Source organism: Hyperolius riggenbachi, chromosome 7, assembly GCF_040937935.1.
Source record: "Hyperolius riggenbachi isolate aHypRig1 chromosome 7, aHypRig1.pri, whole genome shotgun sequence".
Classification (NCBI taxonomy): Eukaryota; Metazoa; Chordata; class Amphibia; order Anura; family Hyperoliidae; genus Hyperolius; species Hyperolius riggenbachi.
This window is the reverse complement of record NC_090652.1, coordinates 73,130,125-73,145,522: the sequence shown is the minus strand read 5'-3', so window position 1 is coordinate 73,145,522 and position 15,398 is coordinate 73,130,125. Positions and strand designations below refer to the sequence as shown.

At 48.5% G+C, this 15,398-nt stretch overlaps 1 protein-coding gene across 2 annotated transcripts in view; it reads left to right on the top strand.

The window, feature by feature from the left end:
- Positions 1-14,360, top strand: part of THOC6 (THO complex subunit 6) — a 35,039-nt gene extending 20,679 nt beyond the window's left edge. For both annotated transcript variants that reach the window (XM_068244090.1, XM_068244089.1), the window contains exons 9-13: positions 19-68; positions 5,091-5,153; positions 7,161-7,271; positions 8,044-8,172; positions 14,123-14,360. In XM_068244090.1, coding sequence (XP_068100191.1) covers positions 19-68; positions 5,091-5,153; positions 7,161-7,271; positions 8,044-8,172; positions 14,123-14,206 — 437 coding nt within the window. In that variant the 3' untranslated portion in view covers positions 14,207-14,360. The remainder of the gene's footprint in view (positions 1-18; positions 69-5,090; positions 5,154-7,160; positions 7,272-8,043; positions 8,173-14,122) is intronic.
- Positions 14,361-15,398: the final 1,038 nt, after the last annotated feature.

Genomic DNA, 15,398 nt, shown 5'->3' with positions numbered 1-15,398 from the left:
TCTGTACTCGTCTTTCAGATCTCAGGACTGGGTCACAGACACACAAGATTGAGGTGTATAAATATGAGGTAATGACGTCCTACCCTATGATGTCACACCTAATTATGCATCATTTTCAGCCATAGCTAACCTTTTGTATTGGCTAGTTTGCTTTTTCTTCCAATGCTTGTTCTCTGGGCCTCTGCTGTGTGTCCGGCCTCCTCTACTGCACATCCCGTTCCCCTCTTCTGTGTGTCCGGCCCCCTCTACTGCACGACCTGCCTCCGCTCTGCTGTGTACCCCGCCCGCTCTGCTGTGTGTCCGGCCCCCTCTACTGCACATCCCGTTCCCCTCTGCTGTGTGTCCGGCCCCCTCTACTGCACAACCTGCTTCCGCTCTGCTGTGTACCCCGCCCGCTCTGCTGTGTGTCTGGCCCCCTCTATTGCACGACCTGCCTCCGCTCTGCTGTGTACCCCGCCCGCTCTGCTGTGTGTCCGGCCCCCTATACTGCACGACCTGCCTCCGCTCTGCTGTGTACCCCGCCCATTCTGCAGTGTGTCTGGCCCCCTCTACTGCACGACCTGCCTCCGCTCTGCTGTGTACCCCGCCCGCTCTGCTGTGTGTCCGGCCCCCTCTACTGCACGTCCTGCCTCCGCTCCGCTGTGTGTCCGGCCCCCTCTACTGCACGACCTGCCTCCGCTCTGCTGTGTGTCCGGCCCCCTCTACTGCACGACCTGCCTCCGCTCTGCTGTGTACCCCGTCCGCTCTGCTGTGTGTCTGGCCCCCTCTACTGCACGACCTGCCTCCGCTCTGCTGTGTACCCCGCCCGCTCTGCTGTGTGTCTGGCCCCCTCTATTGCACGACCTGCCTCCGCTCTGCTGTGTACCCCGCCCGCTCTGCTGTGTGTCCGGCCCCCTCTACTGCACGACCTGCCTCCGCTCTGCTGTGTACCCTGCCCGTTCTGCTGTGTGTCTGGCCCCCTCTACTGCACATCCCGTTCCCCTCTGCTGTGTGTCCGGCCCCTTCTACTGCACGACCTGCCTCCGCTCTGCTGTGTACTTCGCCCGCTCTGCTGTGTGTCTGGCCCCCTCTATTGCACGACCTGCCTCCGCTCTGCTGCGTACCCCGCCCCCTCTGCTGTGTGTCCGGCCCCCTCTACTGCACATCCCGTTCCCCTCTGCTGTGTGTCCGGCTCCCTCTACTGCACATCCTGCCTCCGCTCTGCTGTGTACCCCACCCGCTCTGCTGTGTGTCCGGCCCCCTCTACTGCACGATCGCCTTTGCTCTGCTGTGTGTCCGGCACCCTCTACTGCACATCCCGTTCCCCTCTGCTGTGTGTCCGGCTCCCTCTACTGCACATCCTGCCTCCGCTCTGCTGTGTACCCCGCCCGCTCTGCTGTGTGTCCGGCCCCCTCTACTGCAAGACCTGCCTCCGCTCTGCTGTGTACCCCACCCGCTCTGCTGTGTGTCCGGCCCCCTATACTGCACGACCTGCCTCCGCTCTGCTGTGTACCCCGCCCATTCTGCAGTGTGTCTGGCCCCCTCTACTGCACGACCTGCCTCCGCTCTGCTGTGTACCCCGCCCGCTCTGCTGTGTGTCCGGCCCCCTCTACTGCACGTCCTGCCTCCGCTCTGCTGTGTGTCCGGCCCCCTCTACTGCACGACCTGCCTCCGCTCTGCTGTGTGTCCGGCCCCCTCTACTGCACGACCTGCCGTCCGCTCTGCTGTGTACCCCGCCCACTCTGCTGTGTGTCTGGCCCCCTCTACTGCACGACCTGCCTCCGCTCTGCTGTGTACCCCGCCCGCTCTGCTGTGTGTCTGGCCCCCTCTATTGCACGACCTGCCTCCGCTCTGCTCTGTACCCCGCCCGCTCTGCTGTGTGTCCGGCCCCCTCTACTGCACGACCTGCCTCCGCTTTGCTGTGTACCTCGCCCGCTCTGCTGTGTGTCCGGCCCCCTCTACTGCACGACCTGCCTCTGCTCTGCTGTGTACCCTGCCCGTTCTGCTGTGTGTCTGGCCCCCTCTACTGCACATCCCGTTCCCCTCTGCTGTGTGTCCGGCCCCCTCTACTGCACGACCTGCCTCCGCTCTGCTGTGTACCTTGCCCGCTCTGCTGTGTGTCTGGCCCCCTCTATTGCACGACCTGCCTCCGCTCTGCTGTGTACCCCGCCCCCTCTGCTGTGTGTCCGGCCCCCTCTACTGCACATCCCGTTCCCCTCTGCTGTGTGTCCGGCTCCCTCTACTGCACATCCTGCCTCCGCTCTGCTGTTTACCCCGCCCGCTCTGCTGTGTGTCCGGCCCCCTCTACTGCACGACCTGCCTCCGCTCTGCTGTGTACCCCGCCCGCTCTGCTGTGTGTCCGGCCCCCTCTACTGCACGACCTGCCTCCGCTCTGCTGTGTACCCCGCCCGCTTTGATGTGTGTCCGGCCCCCTCTACTGCGCGGCCTGCCTCCGCTGTGCTGTGTACCCCGCCCTCTCTGCTGTGTTTCCGGCCCCCTCTACTGCACGTCCTGCCTCCGCTCTGCTGTGTACCCCGCCCGCTCTGCTGTGTGTCTGGCCCCCTCTATTGCACGACCTGCCTCCGCTCTGCTGTGTACCCCGCCCTCTCTGCTGTGTGTCCGGCCCCCTCTACAGCACGACCTGCCTCTGCTCTGCTGTGTACCCCGCCCGCTCTGCTGTGTGTCCGGCCCCCTCTACTGCACGACCTGCCTCCGCTCTGGTGTGTACCCCGCCCGCTCTGCTGTGTGTCCGGCCCCTTCTACTGCACGACCTGCCTCCGCTCTGCTGTGTACCCCGCCCGCTCTGCTGTGTGTCCGGCCCCCTCTACTGCACGACCTGCCTCCACTCTGCTGTGTACCCCGCCCGCTCTGCTGTGTGTCCGGCCCCCTCTACTGCACTACCTGCCTCCGCTCTGCTGTGTACCCCGCCCTCTCTGCTGTGTGTCCGGCCCCCTCTACTGCACATCCCGTTCCCCTCTGCTGTGTGTCCGGCCCCCTCTAATGCACATCCCGTTCCCCTCTGCTGTGTACCCCGCCCGCTCTGCTGTGTGTCCGGCCCCCTCTACTGCACGACCTGCCTTCGCTCTGCTGTGTACCCCGCCCGCTCTGCTGTGTGTCCGGCCCCCTCTACTGCACATCCCGTTCCCCTCTGCTGTGTGTCCGGCCCCCTCTACTGCACGACCTGCCTCCGCTCTGCTATGTACCCCGCCCGCTCTGCTGTGTGTCCGGCCCCCTCTACTGCACATCCCGTTCCCCTCTGCTGTGTGTCTGTATTCACAGGTCAGGCTCTCTTCTGCTTTGTGCTTGGCCCTCCTCTGCTGAGTCCAACACTTCTTGCTTTGCATTTGGACCTCCCCTGCACTTTTTTCAGCATTCTGCTGCTGGCTCTCTTCGCCTCCTCTTTTTTTGGGTCAGCCCTACTCTGGCTCGCTTAGGGACATGAAATTACATTACTTCTGGGTCACACATTATGCCAGATCTGCATCTACTTTACTCTAAACTCTAAAAATAAAAATCTAAAAAAATACTGTATTGTGTGTGTGCCTTACAATCATTTATTTTTAATTGTTTAAAGTGTAAAAATCATTTCACACTGTACCACGGTCCCCTGGTTATTTCTTGCCTTTTGCCAGCTATAGAGGAAGAGGCTGTTATCCTAATTGTGCTACTGATAAGCTATAATTACATTCAGTGCAGGGAGGAAAGAGTGTATTGGTGATGTTTTCAAACTACAAAGCAGAGCTATTCCTACTGACTCCTGGAAGGATTTTCAGGGTGTCCCTGCTTGACATTCCTTCCTATGGTATATCCCTGCTTGACATTCCTTCCTATACTTACAACCTATCAGCAGCACAATTAAAGAGAACCTGTGACCAAGGATTGCACTTCATCCCAATCAGTAGCTGGTACCCCCTTTCCCATGAGAAATATTTTCCTTTTCTCAAATGGATCATCAGGGGGCTCTGTATGGCTGATATTGTGTTGAAACCCCTCCCACAGTGTGATGTCAGGACCATGGTGCTGACATCACACTGTGGGAGCCCTGTTGCATTGTGAGAAATAACAGCTGTTTACAACTGCAAAAAAGCAAGCAGCAGCTACTTCCACTGACGTCACCTGCCAGCACTAAAAATGTCACCATGTGATAAATGTCAGAATGTAAATCAGGGAGAGGAAAGATTTTACAATGGGCAAACACTGACTAAATCATTTATAAGTAATTATTGTAAACATTAAGCACTTTTGTTCATTATGTTATTTTCAGTTTCTTTGAGTTTCTATTTAAAGCGGCATTGTCACCATAAAAATCAAATTTCAACAGCAACTGGTCTGAGTGTATTAAGTGATAAAGATGCTAATCCTGCATTAAAAACTTGCAAAACTTTTTCTGCTGTTATAGTTTGAAGTTATCACGTACTTTAGGAGCACTGACCCTTTAGTAGTCAGTGCCAAACAGTTGAATGCTGGGGGTTCTTTTTATCTATAATATATTCCTCCTCTTCCATTTGTTTCCCTTCCTAGCCTATCTGAAACCTGATCCTCTGGTCACTTGTGTTTACAAGCAAGGCTGAGGTGACTCAGCGATTGGAGGAGAAAAGAAAAAAAGACAGTGCAGTTCCTAGTATACACCTCAGTGTCAGTGTCTGAAGACTCTGGGAGGAGGGCAGCTAATGAATACACAATGAGCAAGAGAAGGGAGGGGGGAAATCAAGAGTCAGGGAGGATATGATGTCAGCATTAGCTTGGCAAGATGGCAACTGCCTATAATAGGATTTTCTGCTTTTCCTTTAAAATTCACAGGAATCATTATGTGGATAGTACGATACATCTGTTATGTAAGTAGAACTAGTATTTATCTACTTCTATATGTGTTTTTTTATTTCTAAGTTAGCATGGGTGTCCCTTGTTCTTTAAGGTACAAGCCTTTTCCTCTATTGCTGGCAAAGGCAAGAAATAACCAGGGGACCTGAGTTACAGTGTAAAATGTATTTTACACTTGAATAATTAAAATATATAATTGTGAGGCAGGGTCTTCGTGATATTACTTTAATTCACACAATACAGAGTTTCATACCACTTTAAATTCTTTCACTGATTTTCTGTTTCCCCAGGAATGTGCTCGGCCGCAATATGGGAAGTGGATCAGCTGTCTGGCTGCAGATTCAGACTGGATGGTGAGAACTGTCTCTGGGGTTAATGGTGATGGTGGGGAGGAGACAGATGGGAGGGGTCACATCTCCATGTGTGTTATTGGTGATGAATATGTGGGGAGGAGTTTGGATGAGTTTATGCCATCTTGCCCTGTGGTTGGTGGAGTGGAGGAGTCTGGGAAGGCTTATATTTGGGAGGGAGGAAGAGTCCGAGGGGGGGGGGGGGGGGGGGCTTAAGGTATGTTATCTATGATTGGTGAGAGAGGCAGGTGGAAGGAGTCTGGAAGGGGTTATAACTGAACTTGGCCTGTGACAGATGAGGAAAAAAGGAGGAGTCTGGGAGGAGTTATAATTGAAGTTGGTCTGTGACTGGTGAGAAGGAAAGGGGATGAGTCTGGGAGGGGTTATAACTAAACTTGACCATTAACTGGTGAAAAGTGAAAGGCCAGGAGTCGGAAGGGGCTTTATTCGGGATGGTCGGAAATGCCAATTTCCGATTCCGCGGTAATTCCACATTTCGCCATTGCCAATTACCGATTCCGCTTTCTGGTACCAATTTCCGCATTCCAATGCGGAATTTCCGCCGGAAATCGCGGAAATTCCACCCGACTTTAACATAGATTTTCTCAAAAACTATAAGGTTGTTTTGAAAACTTTTTTTTGCATCTTGTTCAGAAGATTCTGTTTAATAAACCCTGAAAATGTGGTGTTTCTAGGACGTACGGGGGCTTTGCTATTAATCACTAAAGTCGGTGGATTTTTACTGTAATATAAATGCAGAAAATAGGCAGATGCAGATTTTCTGCATTTTACATTACAGTAAAAATCCGCTGACTTTAGCGGTTAATAGCAAAGCCCCCGTAAGTCCTAGAAACACCACATTTTCAGGGATTATTAAACAGAATCTTCTGAACAAGATGCAAAAAAAAGTTTTTGGGAAATCCGCCTAACACACATGCATTACCGATTTCCGCATTCCGATGCGGAAATGCAAATTCTGATCGGAATTTCGGAAATTGCATTTTCGGGGAATCCGAATGAGCATCCCTAGGCTTTATCTGTTATATATAAATGGTGATATGAAGCATGGGAGGCATGTAATAGAAGTTATCTGTTTTCTGTCTGGTTGGTGAGAAAGGACTCCAGGAAGGATATTTGTTATTGGTTAGTAGTGTGGGGCCAGGAAAGAATATGGGACAGCAAAAAGTGAATAAGAAAGTTTTTATATGGGTCCTGCTTTGGGGGTAGTTTAAGGGCGTTGAAGGGTCAGGGTGGGGTTATATGGTGTTTCTGTCTGTGGTTGGTGGTGAAAAGTTTTATTATCTGTGATTGGTGGGGAAGGGTCAGGGAGGAGTGTGGGAGGGCCTGGTGGGTTGGGTTACACTCTAAGCTCTGTGATTGGTGGCAGGGGCTTAGCAATAGGGGTTGCAGAGGTTGCGACTGCATCGGGGCCCTCCCTCAACTACAGTATTAGCTCTCTATTGGTCCTGTGATCATAATAATTACTTCTATAGATATTTTGAATAATGGTAATCATTTAACACACTGTTCCCCATCCCCTTCTTGCCCCTCTGACACTGTAGTTGTCATTGGCAGGTTTTGGTGCACCGCATCAACTGTTAGGTATAGAGTACTTGGGGGGGACCCAATGTAAAACTTGCATCGGGGCCCACAGCTCCTCAGCTACGCCACTGATTGGTGGTGAAGGGTTAGGGAGGAGTGTGGGTGCGGTTACTGAGTTGGGTGATACTCTGTGCTCTGTGATTGGTGAGAGAGGAATCTAGGCGCGGTTACTGGGTTGGGTGACACTCTGCGCTGTGTGATTGGTGGTGAAAGGTCAAAGAGTGTGGGTGGGGTAACTGGGTTGGGTTACACTTTGCACTCTGTGATTGGTGGTGAAGGGTTGGGGAGGAATGTGGGCGGGGTTACTGGGTTGGGTTACCCTGTGCTCTGTGATTGGTGGTAAAGGGTTAGGGAGGAGTTACTGGGTTGGGTTACACGCTGCGCTTTGTGACTGGTTCTCTCCTGCAGGTGTGTGGCGGGGGCCCCATGATGTCCCTCTGGCATCTTCGCTCTGTGACTCCGACCACCATCTTTCCCATCCAGGAGAGTCAGCAGCAAGTTATGTTCTACCAGGATCTGGTAGGGGACCCTTTTTCTCTGATATATATATATATATATATATATATATATATATATATATATATATATACATACATACATACATACATACATACATACATACATACATACATACATGCATATAGACAGCCTTATAGAAAGCCTGGCTTTCTCAGTAATCTACCAGGACAAACTCGCAAGGAGCTGAACTGAGCTGCCTGTTCTGAAGTTTGGGTTTTCAGTCCCCTTCAGAAATTCATGGCTATCTGAATAGTGAATATAAGGGCAGCGGCGTAGAAATAGGGAATGCAGAGGTTGCAATCGCACCGCAGCCCCTGGACCAGAAAAAAATCATTTTGGGATAAGGAAGGATAGATGCAATAATTTATTTCATCTTTTTTTTTTTACCTCGGGTGTAGCCATTGCTACATTTTTGATTACTGACTGAATGTCATTTTACTGACGTTTGAATAAAGAGCTTTTTTACTTCATCTGGAGGTGCCAGCTTTGTGGAATGTTAGTCCCAATAATTAATATGAGCTGTGCCAAAAATCTATGAGGACCTCGGCACTTGAGGACTGGAGTCTGACATGCCTGGCTGGGGTGAAGCCATTCTCAGGGTTCTTTGTCCTGGGAGATGACTGGAAACTGTTACCAGCCTTTTCTTCTAGTGCTGGACGGTCTGGGGAAGACTTGTCCATCAAGCTCATCCTTGTTTCATGGCTGCCGTGCTTTTATTCCTGTCTGTGTCCCGTTCAATGCTCTCTATCGCCCCCCTGTGTCCTCTCTGCAGATCCTGAGTGCCGGGCAGGCCCCGCTGGTTAACCACTGTCAGATTAATGGAGAGATCCGTGCCCAAATTCCCAGCATCCCCTGCTGCATCTACTCCCTGTGCATCAATGGCACCTCCCAGGAGAATAAGGTACGTGTGTAGGACTTGACCACAGAGCTAGCACTTGGCTTGACTCTCTGCTGCCTGCTGATGTAAGAAGCGATACTATGGGAAGAGAGTACTTGATATAAAATATACTAGCAGGCAAAATAAGTATGAAAATGTATTAAAGCCTACAAGATGAATGTCTGCTCTTAAGCCTCGTCTACACGAGTAGATGAGGCTCCGATCCGGCGGCTCGATTAGCCGCCGGATCGCCTTTTCCGCGTGCCCCGGATTCGATTCCCCACTCGTCCCCGCCGGCGCCGCTTATCTTTTGCTCGATTCCCTGCCATTGTCCCCTCGCGGGGAGCGAGCAGGGAATCGGCGGTGGAGAGATCCGTCCTGTCGGATCTTATCAATCGAGCCGCATCAGAGGCTCGATTGATAAGCCACATCGCCGCCGCATCTACGCATGTAGATGCGGCTTTAGAACATCCACTAGAAGGCCTGCAGTATTGACATATGTGTCAAACAATGAGCACTCTGCTGTGAACAAGGGCTTATCCCAAAAACAGTGCTGTCGTAATTGTTTGCCAATAGAACTTCATTTTACCCTCTGGCTAGAATACTTTTCTCTTTTTGGACTTTCACTGCCTATACAGGACATGATTTGTTTCTCTGTGTATTAGCTCCTCTTGTTAGCCTATGTTTTGGTTTCTGTGACAGTTGTACAAACTTTGGAAAACACTGTATCTGAGTGCTTAATGTTTGATGCATGCTACTGCAGGCCCTCTAGTGCCTAGTTCCCCAACCCTGTCCTCAGGGACCACCAACAGTACATGTTTTGCAGAAAACCACAAACATGCACAGGTGAGGTAATTGGGATCTCAGCAGAGCTGATTAACTACCTCTGTGGATTTCCACAAAACATGCACTGTTGGCGGTACTTGAGGACAGAGTTGGGGAACACTGCGTAGGGGATGTTCTAAGAGCAGTCATTTATCTTGTATGATTTAAAGTGGACCTGAACTCTTGCACAGGACAGAAGGAAAACATACAGAAAGGTACCCTGTATGTATTTAGAGAGTTTAGCCTGTTTAATTCCCAGTCTTCTGTGTCTAATCACAAGTTGATTGTGATTGTAATTTGACCTCTTTCCTGTGTCACATGACTGCCATGGCAGGGAAGCAGATAAGCTCACTTAAAAGCACAGGAGGTTAACAATCTGTCTGCTTCCATGAATCAGGAAGCAGAAACTGTGCAGATATATTTTAGGGTTTGTATCAGGTGTAGCAAATACATTATTTTTGTTTAACGGTTAATATGCTGTTTCGTATCTTAGAGCAGAGTGGACACTGTGAGTTCAGGTCCACTTAAGGTGAACCAGAGATGATACACTGAGCTTAATTTATACTTACCCGGGGCTTCCTCCAGCCCCATGAGCAGTGCTGAGTCCGTCGCGGTCCTCCTCGCCCCATCCGTCAAGCCGCTATGACTCCCAGTAATCTGGGCAGTCGCGGCCTTCTGCACATGCGTGGCTCGGCCGTGCACACACCCCTCGTCACGCTCCTGTCCCCTGGAGCGTTCTGGGGATGGGCACACGCGGTCGAGCCATGCATGTGCAGAAGACCTCGACTGGCGGCGACTGACCAGGTTACCGGCAGGCATGGCTCCAGAACGGAGGATGGCGAGGGACTCAGCGCTGCTTATGGGGCTAGAGGAAGCCCCGGGTAAGTGTAAAGTAAGCCTAGTCTACCATACACTTTTTAGAGGACAACTGTAGTAAGTGCGGTATGGAGGCTGCTATGTATTTCTTTTTAAGCAATACCTGTTGCCTGGTTGTCCTGCTGATCCTCTTCCTCTAATACTTTTAGCCAATGACCCTGAACAAGCATGCAGCAGATCAGGAGTTTCTGACATTGTCAGATCTGACAAGATTAGCTGCATGCTTGTTTCTGGTGTGATTCAGACTCTACTGCAGCTAAATATAGATCAGCAGGGCTGCCAGGCAACTGGTATTGTTTAACAGGAAATAAATATGGTAGCCTCCATATCCCTCTGACTTCAGTTGTCCTTTAAAGGGGTTTGCTTGTAACATCCAAAAATTAAAAAAAAAATGTCTAAAAATAGTTAGTGCTCTAAATACATATGTAAATTCCTTTTTCTTTTTATTTCTTTTTTTTCCCCAAAAAATTAGCCCCTAAATGTACCTTATTGATTTTGTTTTACCTGGTCTGTGTGCCTTTGCTGAATTGTGCCAACAGGATTGTGGGAAGTGTTTTTTAGCTACAGTAGCAAGCTTATCTCAAAATGCAAAGTCAAAATAAACATACATATGTCATACTTGCCTCTTGTGTAGTTCTACTCGTCAGTCTCTTTCTCCTGCGTCCTGTTTGTCCACTGTAATCGATGGAATTCTCTGGCCACCAGTTTGAAAATGGCCTCTACCCCATAACGGCTTCCTGGTCAGCACTGTAATATTGCCCAATATGCTCTGCATGGGGCCCTGGGGGGGAGCAGTATAGCAGGGGGGATGGGTCACTAGCTCTAGACCTCCCTCTCTCCGCAGATATCACTGCAACCCCACCCCAAATCAACCACCCCAAAAAAGTTTTGACCGGCAATGTTGGTCTATTTCTCAGGGCTGTGGAGTCGGTACAAAAATCTTCCGACTCCTCAGTTTCTGAAACCACGACTCCGACTCCGGGTACCCAAAATTGCTCAGACTCCGACTCCTCGACTCCGACTCCTTAGTCTAATACTTAACAGGGCTGTGGATTTTGTACAAAAATCATGCGACTCCGACTTCTGACTCCCGACTCCCGACTCCGGGTGCCCAAAATTGCCTCGACTCCAACTCCGACTCCGACTCCACAGCCCTGCTATTGCTACAAGGATTGGGCAGCATGGTGACGTAGCAATCTTCAGCAGATTTTACCAGTGATCAGATCTGCAGCGGAATGTCCCAGTGTATGGGAGCCTTCATTCTGCAGACTGACTTAAAAAGGAACTGCAGCGAAAATAACATAATGAATAACATTGCCTATTTTTTACAATCTTTATTTATTGATTATTTAGTCAATGTTTGCCCATTGTAAAATCTCTCCTCTCCCTAATTTACATTCTGAAATGTATCACTGGTGGTGACATCTTTAGTTCTGCCAGGTGATCCCTACAGAATGTTCTATGCACAGAGGAAGATCTTGCTTGCTTGGCAGTTTGAAAAAGATGGTTTTTACCACAATGCAACGCGGTTCACAGACAGCAAACTGTCAGGGCCATGGTCATGACATCACACTGTGGGAGGGGTTTCACCACAATAGCAGCCATACAGACTCACATGATGATCTATTCCAGAAAAGGAAAATATTTCTCATGGGAAAGGGAATATCAGCTACTGATTGGTATGAAGTTCAATCCTTGATTAAAGTTCCTCTTTAACTCAACTGATTGTTTTGATTGTTGAGTAGTTGTACGTGACAGAAAATATTGTTCAGTTGTTTACACGTCAAGCCATGATGTACAAATGCAAACAGCCCTTCAGTATATGTTTCTGGAACCAATAGGAACTTGATGGCAACAAAATATCAGCCATAACGGTCATTATACATGTCTTTGTTGTTTTCAATGTGCTTTTAACTTGTTTTAAACTACTTTCAGCAATTTATACAATACTGTAAAGACGTGTCCACAAGCCATACTTCTTCCGCTTGGCGGATCAGTCAAAAACAGTCTTATCAGTCTGCCGACAGCGGGAGGGTCAGACGGACCCTTCGTTTGAAAAAAAATGAGTAATATAAAAATAGTACTGTGTATTTTGTACATGGAGACAATTGCTTGTATGTAAGAAAAGTTGTAAATGGAGTCATTTGTAAGTAGGAGACTATCTGTATTCCCTCTCAGCCAACCAACATTTAGCAAGAAATATAGTTCAGCACATGCGACTTAGTATTTATATGGCGCCGACATATTACGCAGCGCTGTACAGAGTATATTGTCTTGTCACACAACTGTCCCTCAGAGGGGCTCACAATCTAATCCCTGCCATAGTCATATGTCTATGTATGTATCGTGTAGTGCATGTATCGTAGTCTAGGGCCAATTTAGGGGAAGCCAATTAACTTATCTGTACGTTTTGGGGATGTTATAGGAAATCAGAGTGCCCAGGGGAAACCCATGCAGACACGTGGAGAACATATACAGACTTTGTGCATATGCACAGAGTTTGTATGTTCTGTGTGGGTTTCCTCCAGGCACTCTGGTTTCCTCCCACACCCCAAAAACATACATACAAGTTAAATGGTGCCTGGCTGGGATTCAGACCGGGAACCCAGCACTGCAAGGCGAGAGTGCTGACCACTATGTCCACATAGAAAATCCAACAAGACAAGAAGCAATACACCCTGAATAACGGTTGCACTGCACATGTAATTAATCAATGATCAATTCTTTATTATTCATGATAGGTACAAAACATTCAAACCAAGCTAAAAACAATGTTTGCATGTTATACCTACAACACAATGGTGGAGGCAGCCAAACAAAATACTCTCTGTTGTTAAACAATAAATCCCTCTGTAAGACCGCATGCAAGCAGAGGTGAATGCTGAGTCCAATATATATGTAAAGAGTGATCAACCAAAGAAGTGATGAAGACACACCTGATAAATAATCACAGTGCAAATAGGAATGCTACTGAACCTGAATGAAAACATGTGGAGTAAATTAAGTAAGTGGCTGGGTGTGCACGGCGGTGCAATAGAGCAAGTGACCATACACTGACATAGATCCTAAACCAATGTCCACATATCCCAGGTGGGGGTGGCGGTTGAACAGCGGTAGGTACAGGAGTGACGCGGACCCCCATGTAGTGTGGTTAATTTAAAGTGGATCTTGAAAAATTGACTATAACCAGTAACTTGTCTACATATCTTATCTAAAGTTTAGATAGTTTACACAGCAAGTTTACACAGCAAATCTAGCTGCAAACAGCTTCAACAATATATGATTATTTCTTCCTGTGATACGAGAGCAGACATATATTCTGCTTGTCATCATTTACTCACAGGCAAGCTGCTCTGCATCTCCGCCCCTCAGCCTGTGAAAACTCCACTCCCCTCTCCTCCTCTCTCCTCCCCTCTCTGCCCCCTTGCCTCTGAAATCTCTGGCTGGTAACGCCTCCTCCTCCTTCGGGGAAAAAAACTCGTCCTCCCCAGACTGAGCTCCCATGAGCACTTGCTACATGGGACTCAGAATGCCTAGGTGCTGGAGGAGCTGTGGGTGTGGCTTGTTTAGTTTATAGGGAATTGGGGTATTAAGACTTCCGAGGCCAAAGACAAAAAAAAAAGTATTTGGCTTGAGGAATGCCCTATAAAGTATATGTAAGGGCTCAATTATGCAATGAGTAAAAGTTTATCTCAGATTTACTTTAACCACTTCTTAGTCAACCAACAAGCAACATCCATGAGTGACCAGTCAGCTGAAGTATGAGCAGTGGGTGGTGGAGAGCAACTGTATTTTTGTTTGCATTGGCTGTTTCGGTCTGGAACACAGTAGTTGCTGCTCTCTTGTGATTGGTCAGTGGTGGATAGTTATTGATTGCTGTCAGCATGAGATGGGCCAGTAATGCACTTCGGTATGGCATGGATTAGTCAATGGTAAATAAATATAGTTTTTACAACAACAAAACATTTATAAAGCTCTTTTCTCCTATAGGACCCAAAGCGCATAATCTTCTCTCAGATCGGTACATAGTGATGTGTACAGGGGGAAAAGTTATGTGACCTTAACTGCCAGACTAAACAGGCAGCTTTTCAGTTTTGATTTAAACATGTCCAGGGTTGGAGCTGTCTGGAATAAGTTTGGCAAGGCATTCCACAGGGTAGGGGCAGCATGACAGAAAGCTCTGGCTCCAAAGGTTTTTAGTTGGACTCTGGGAGTGGTCAAGTTATTGGATCTTTTTTTTATACAACAGACTCATCCTCTCTTTACTCCTCAGGTTCTGACTGCAGCAGGAAGTGGCCCTAAGATCGATGTCTTCACCAACTTCCGATACCGAGCGTTCTCCCTGACCTTCACTTAATCACATGACCAAGTGTTTCCACTGGATGATGTGACTGAGCGTTCACCTAAGATGTCACCTGATCATGTGACTGGACTTACCAACCCCCTGTTCTTTTATGTTTTTTTTGTACTTAATTTTTTTTTATAATAAAATATTAAAATGGCTGAATTTACTCTGAGGCTTTTTTTGTGGCAGAAGATAGATATGACAATAATGGATAATACAGTAAGAATGCAATAACATTTGTAAAGCGCTTTTCTCCCATAGGACTCAAATCGCATAGTTATGTCTCAGATCAATACAGGGCTGCAGGCTGGACTGTGTTACAGAGGGTTAGTGAGGCAGGGAACATACTTGACTGTTTTTGTTCTGCATCATGACTCTGCACATTTTGTCAGTTTTCTCTATCAATTACATCAGCTGCTGTGACAAAACGTGCGCGTTTTCCTGCATAGAAACACACTTGGTGTGCAGGAAAAGTATGCAGAAACTGCGCGCAGAAAACTGAAAGACAAGTGTGTTCCCTGCCTCAGGCGTTCATACATGCTAAACGGGTGGCTTTTGGACTTAAATGCTTCCTGGGATGGAGATGTCTTGATTGAGTGTAGCAGGGACTATCCCAATAGTTGAACAGCGTGCGTCCTCCAAGCTCCGCCTAGAGCTTGGAGGACGCACGCTGTTCAACTATTGGGCTACACGCGGCCTGGACATGTGAGTGATGACCGGAGCCAGAGGAGATGTGGTATTGTGATATGCAAACTCACAAGTGTATTTTACGTACGCAGTTTTAACTTGGGGGCCATTGGGAGCCTCATTAAAGCAGTTTTATGCTATGACAGTTTTTGGCATTTTTAATAGGTTTCATGCACAGCATGGATTTGTTGATACGCAAGAGTGAAAGAAACTATCTGGTGAGCAGGGGCATAAAGGGGGTGGGGGGGGGGGTGTGGTCTCCCCTGATCTATGGTGACAGTTTTTTCCTCACGCAGTGTGTATAATGCACAAGGGTGTACTGTTGAGGCAATACTCACCATGAGAATGCCTGTTCTGCTGTTTGTTTATCTTTAAAGGTCTTTACGTTTTGGATTGATAGTGTATGGACTACTGGCGCGACTATTTCTGGTTTTATATATGGCCAGTGTTTGGTACTCCCTGTGGTTGAACTAAGTTCACACTGTACAGAGAAGGCTTAGTGTGGAGTGTGCCCTCT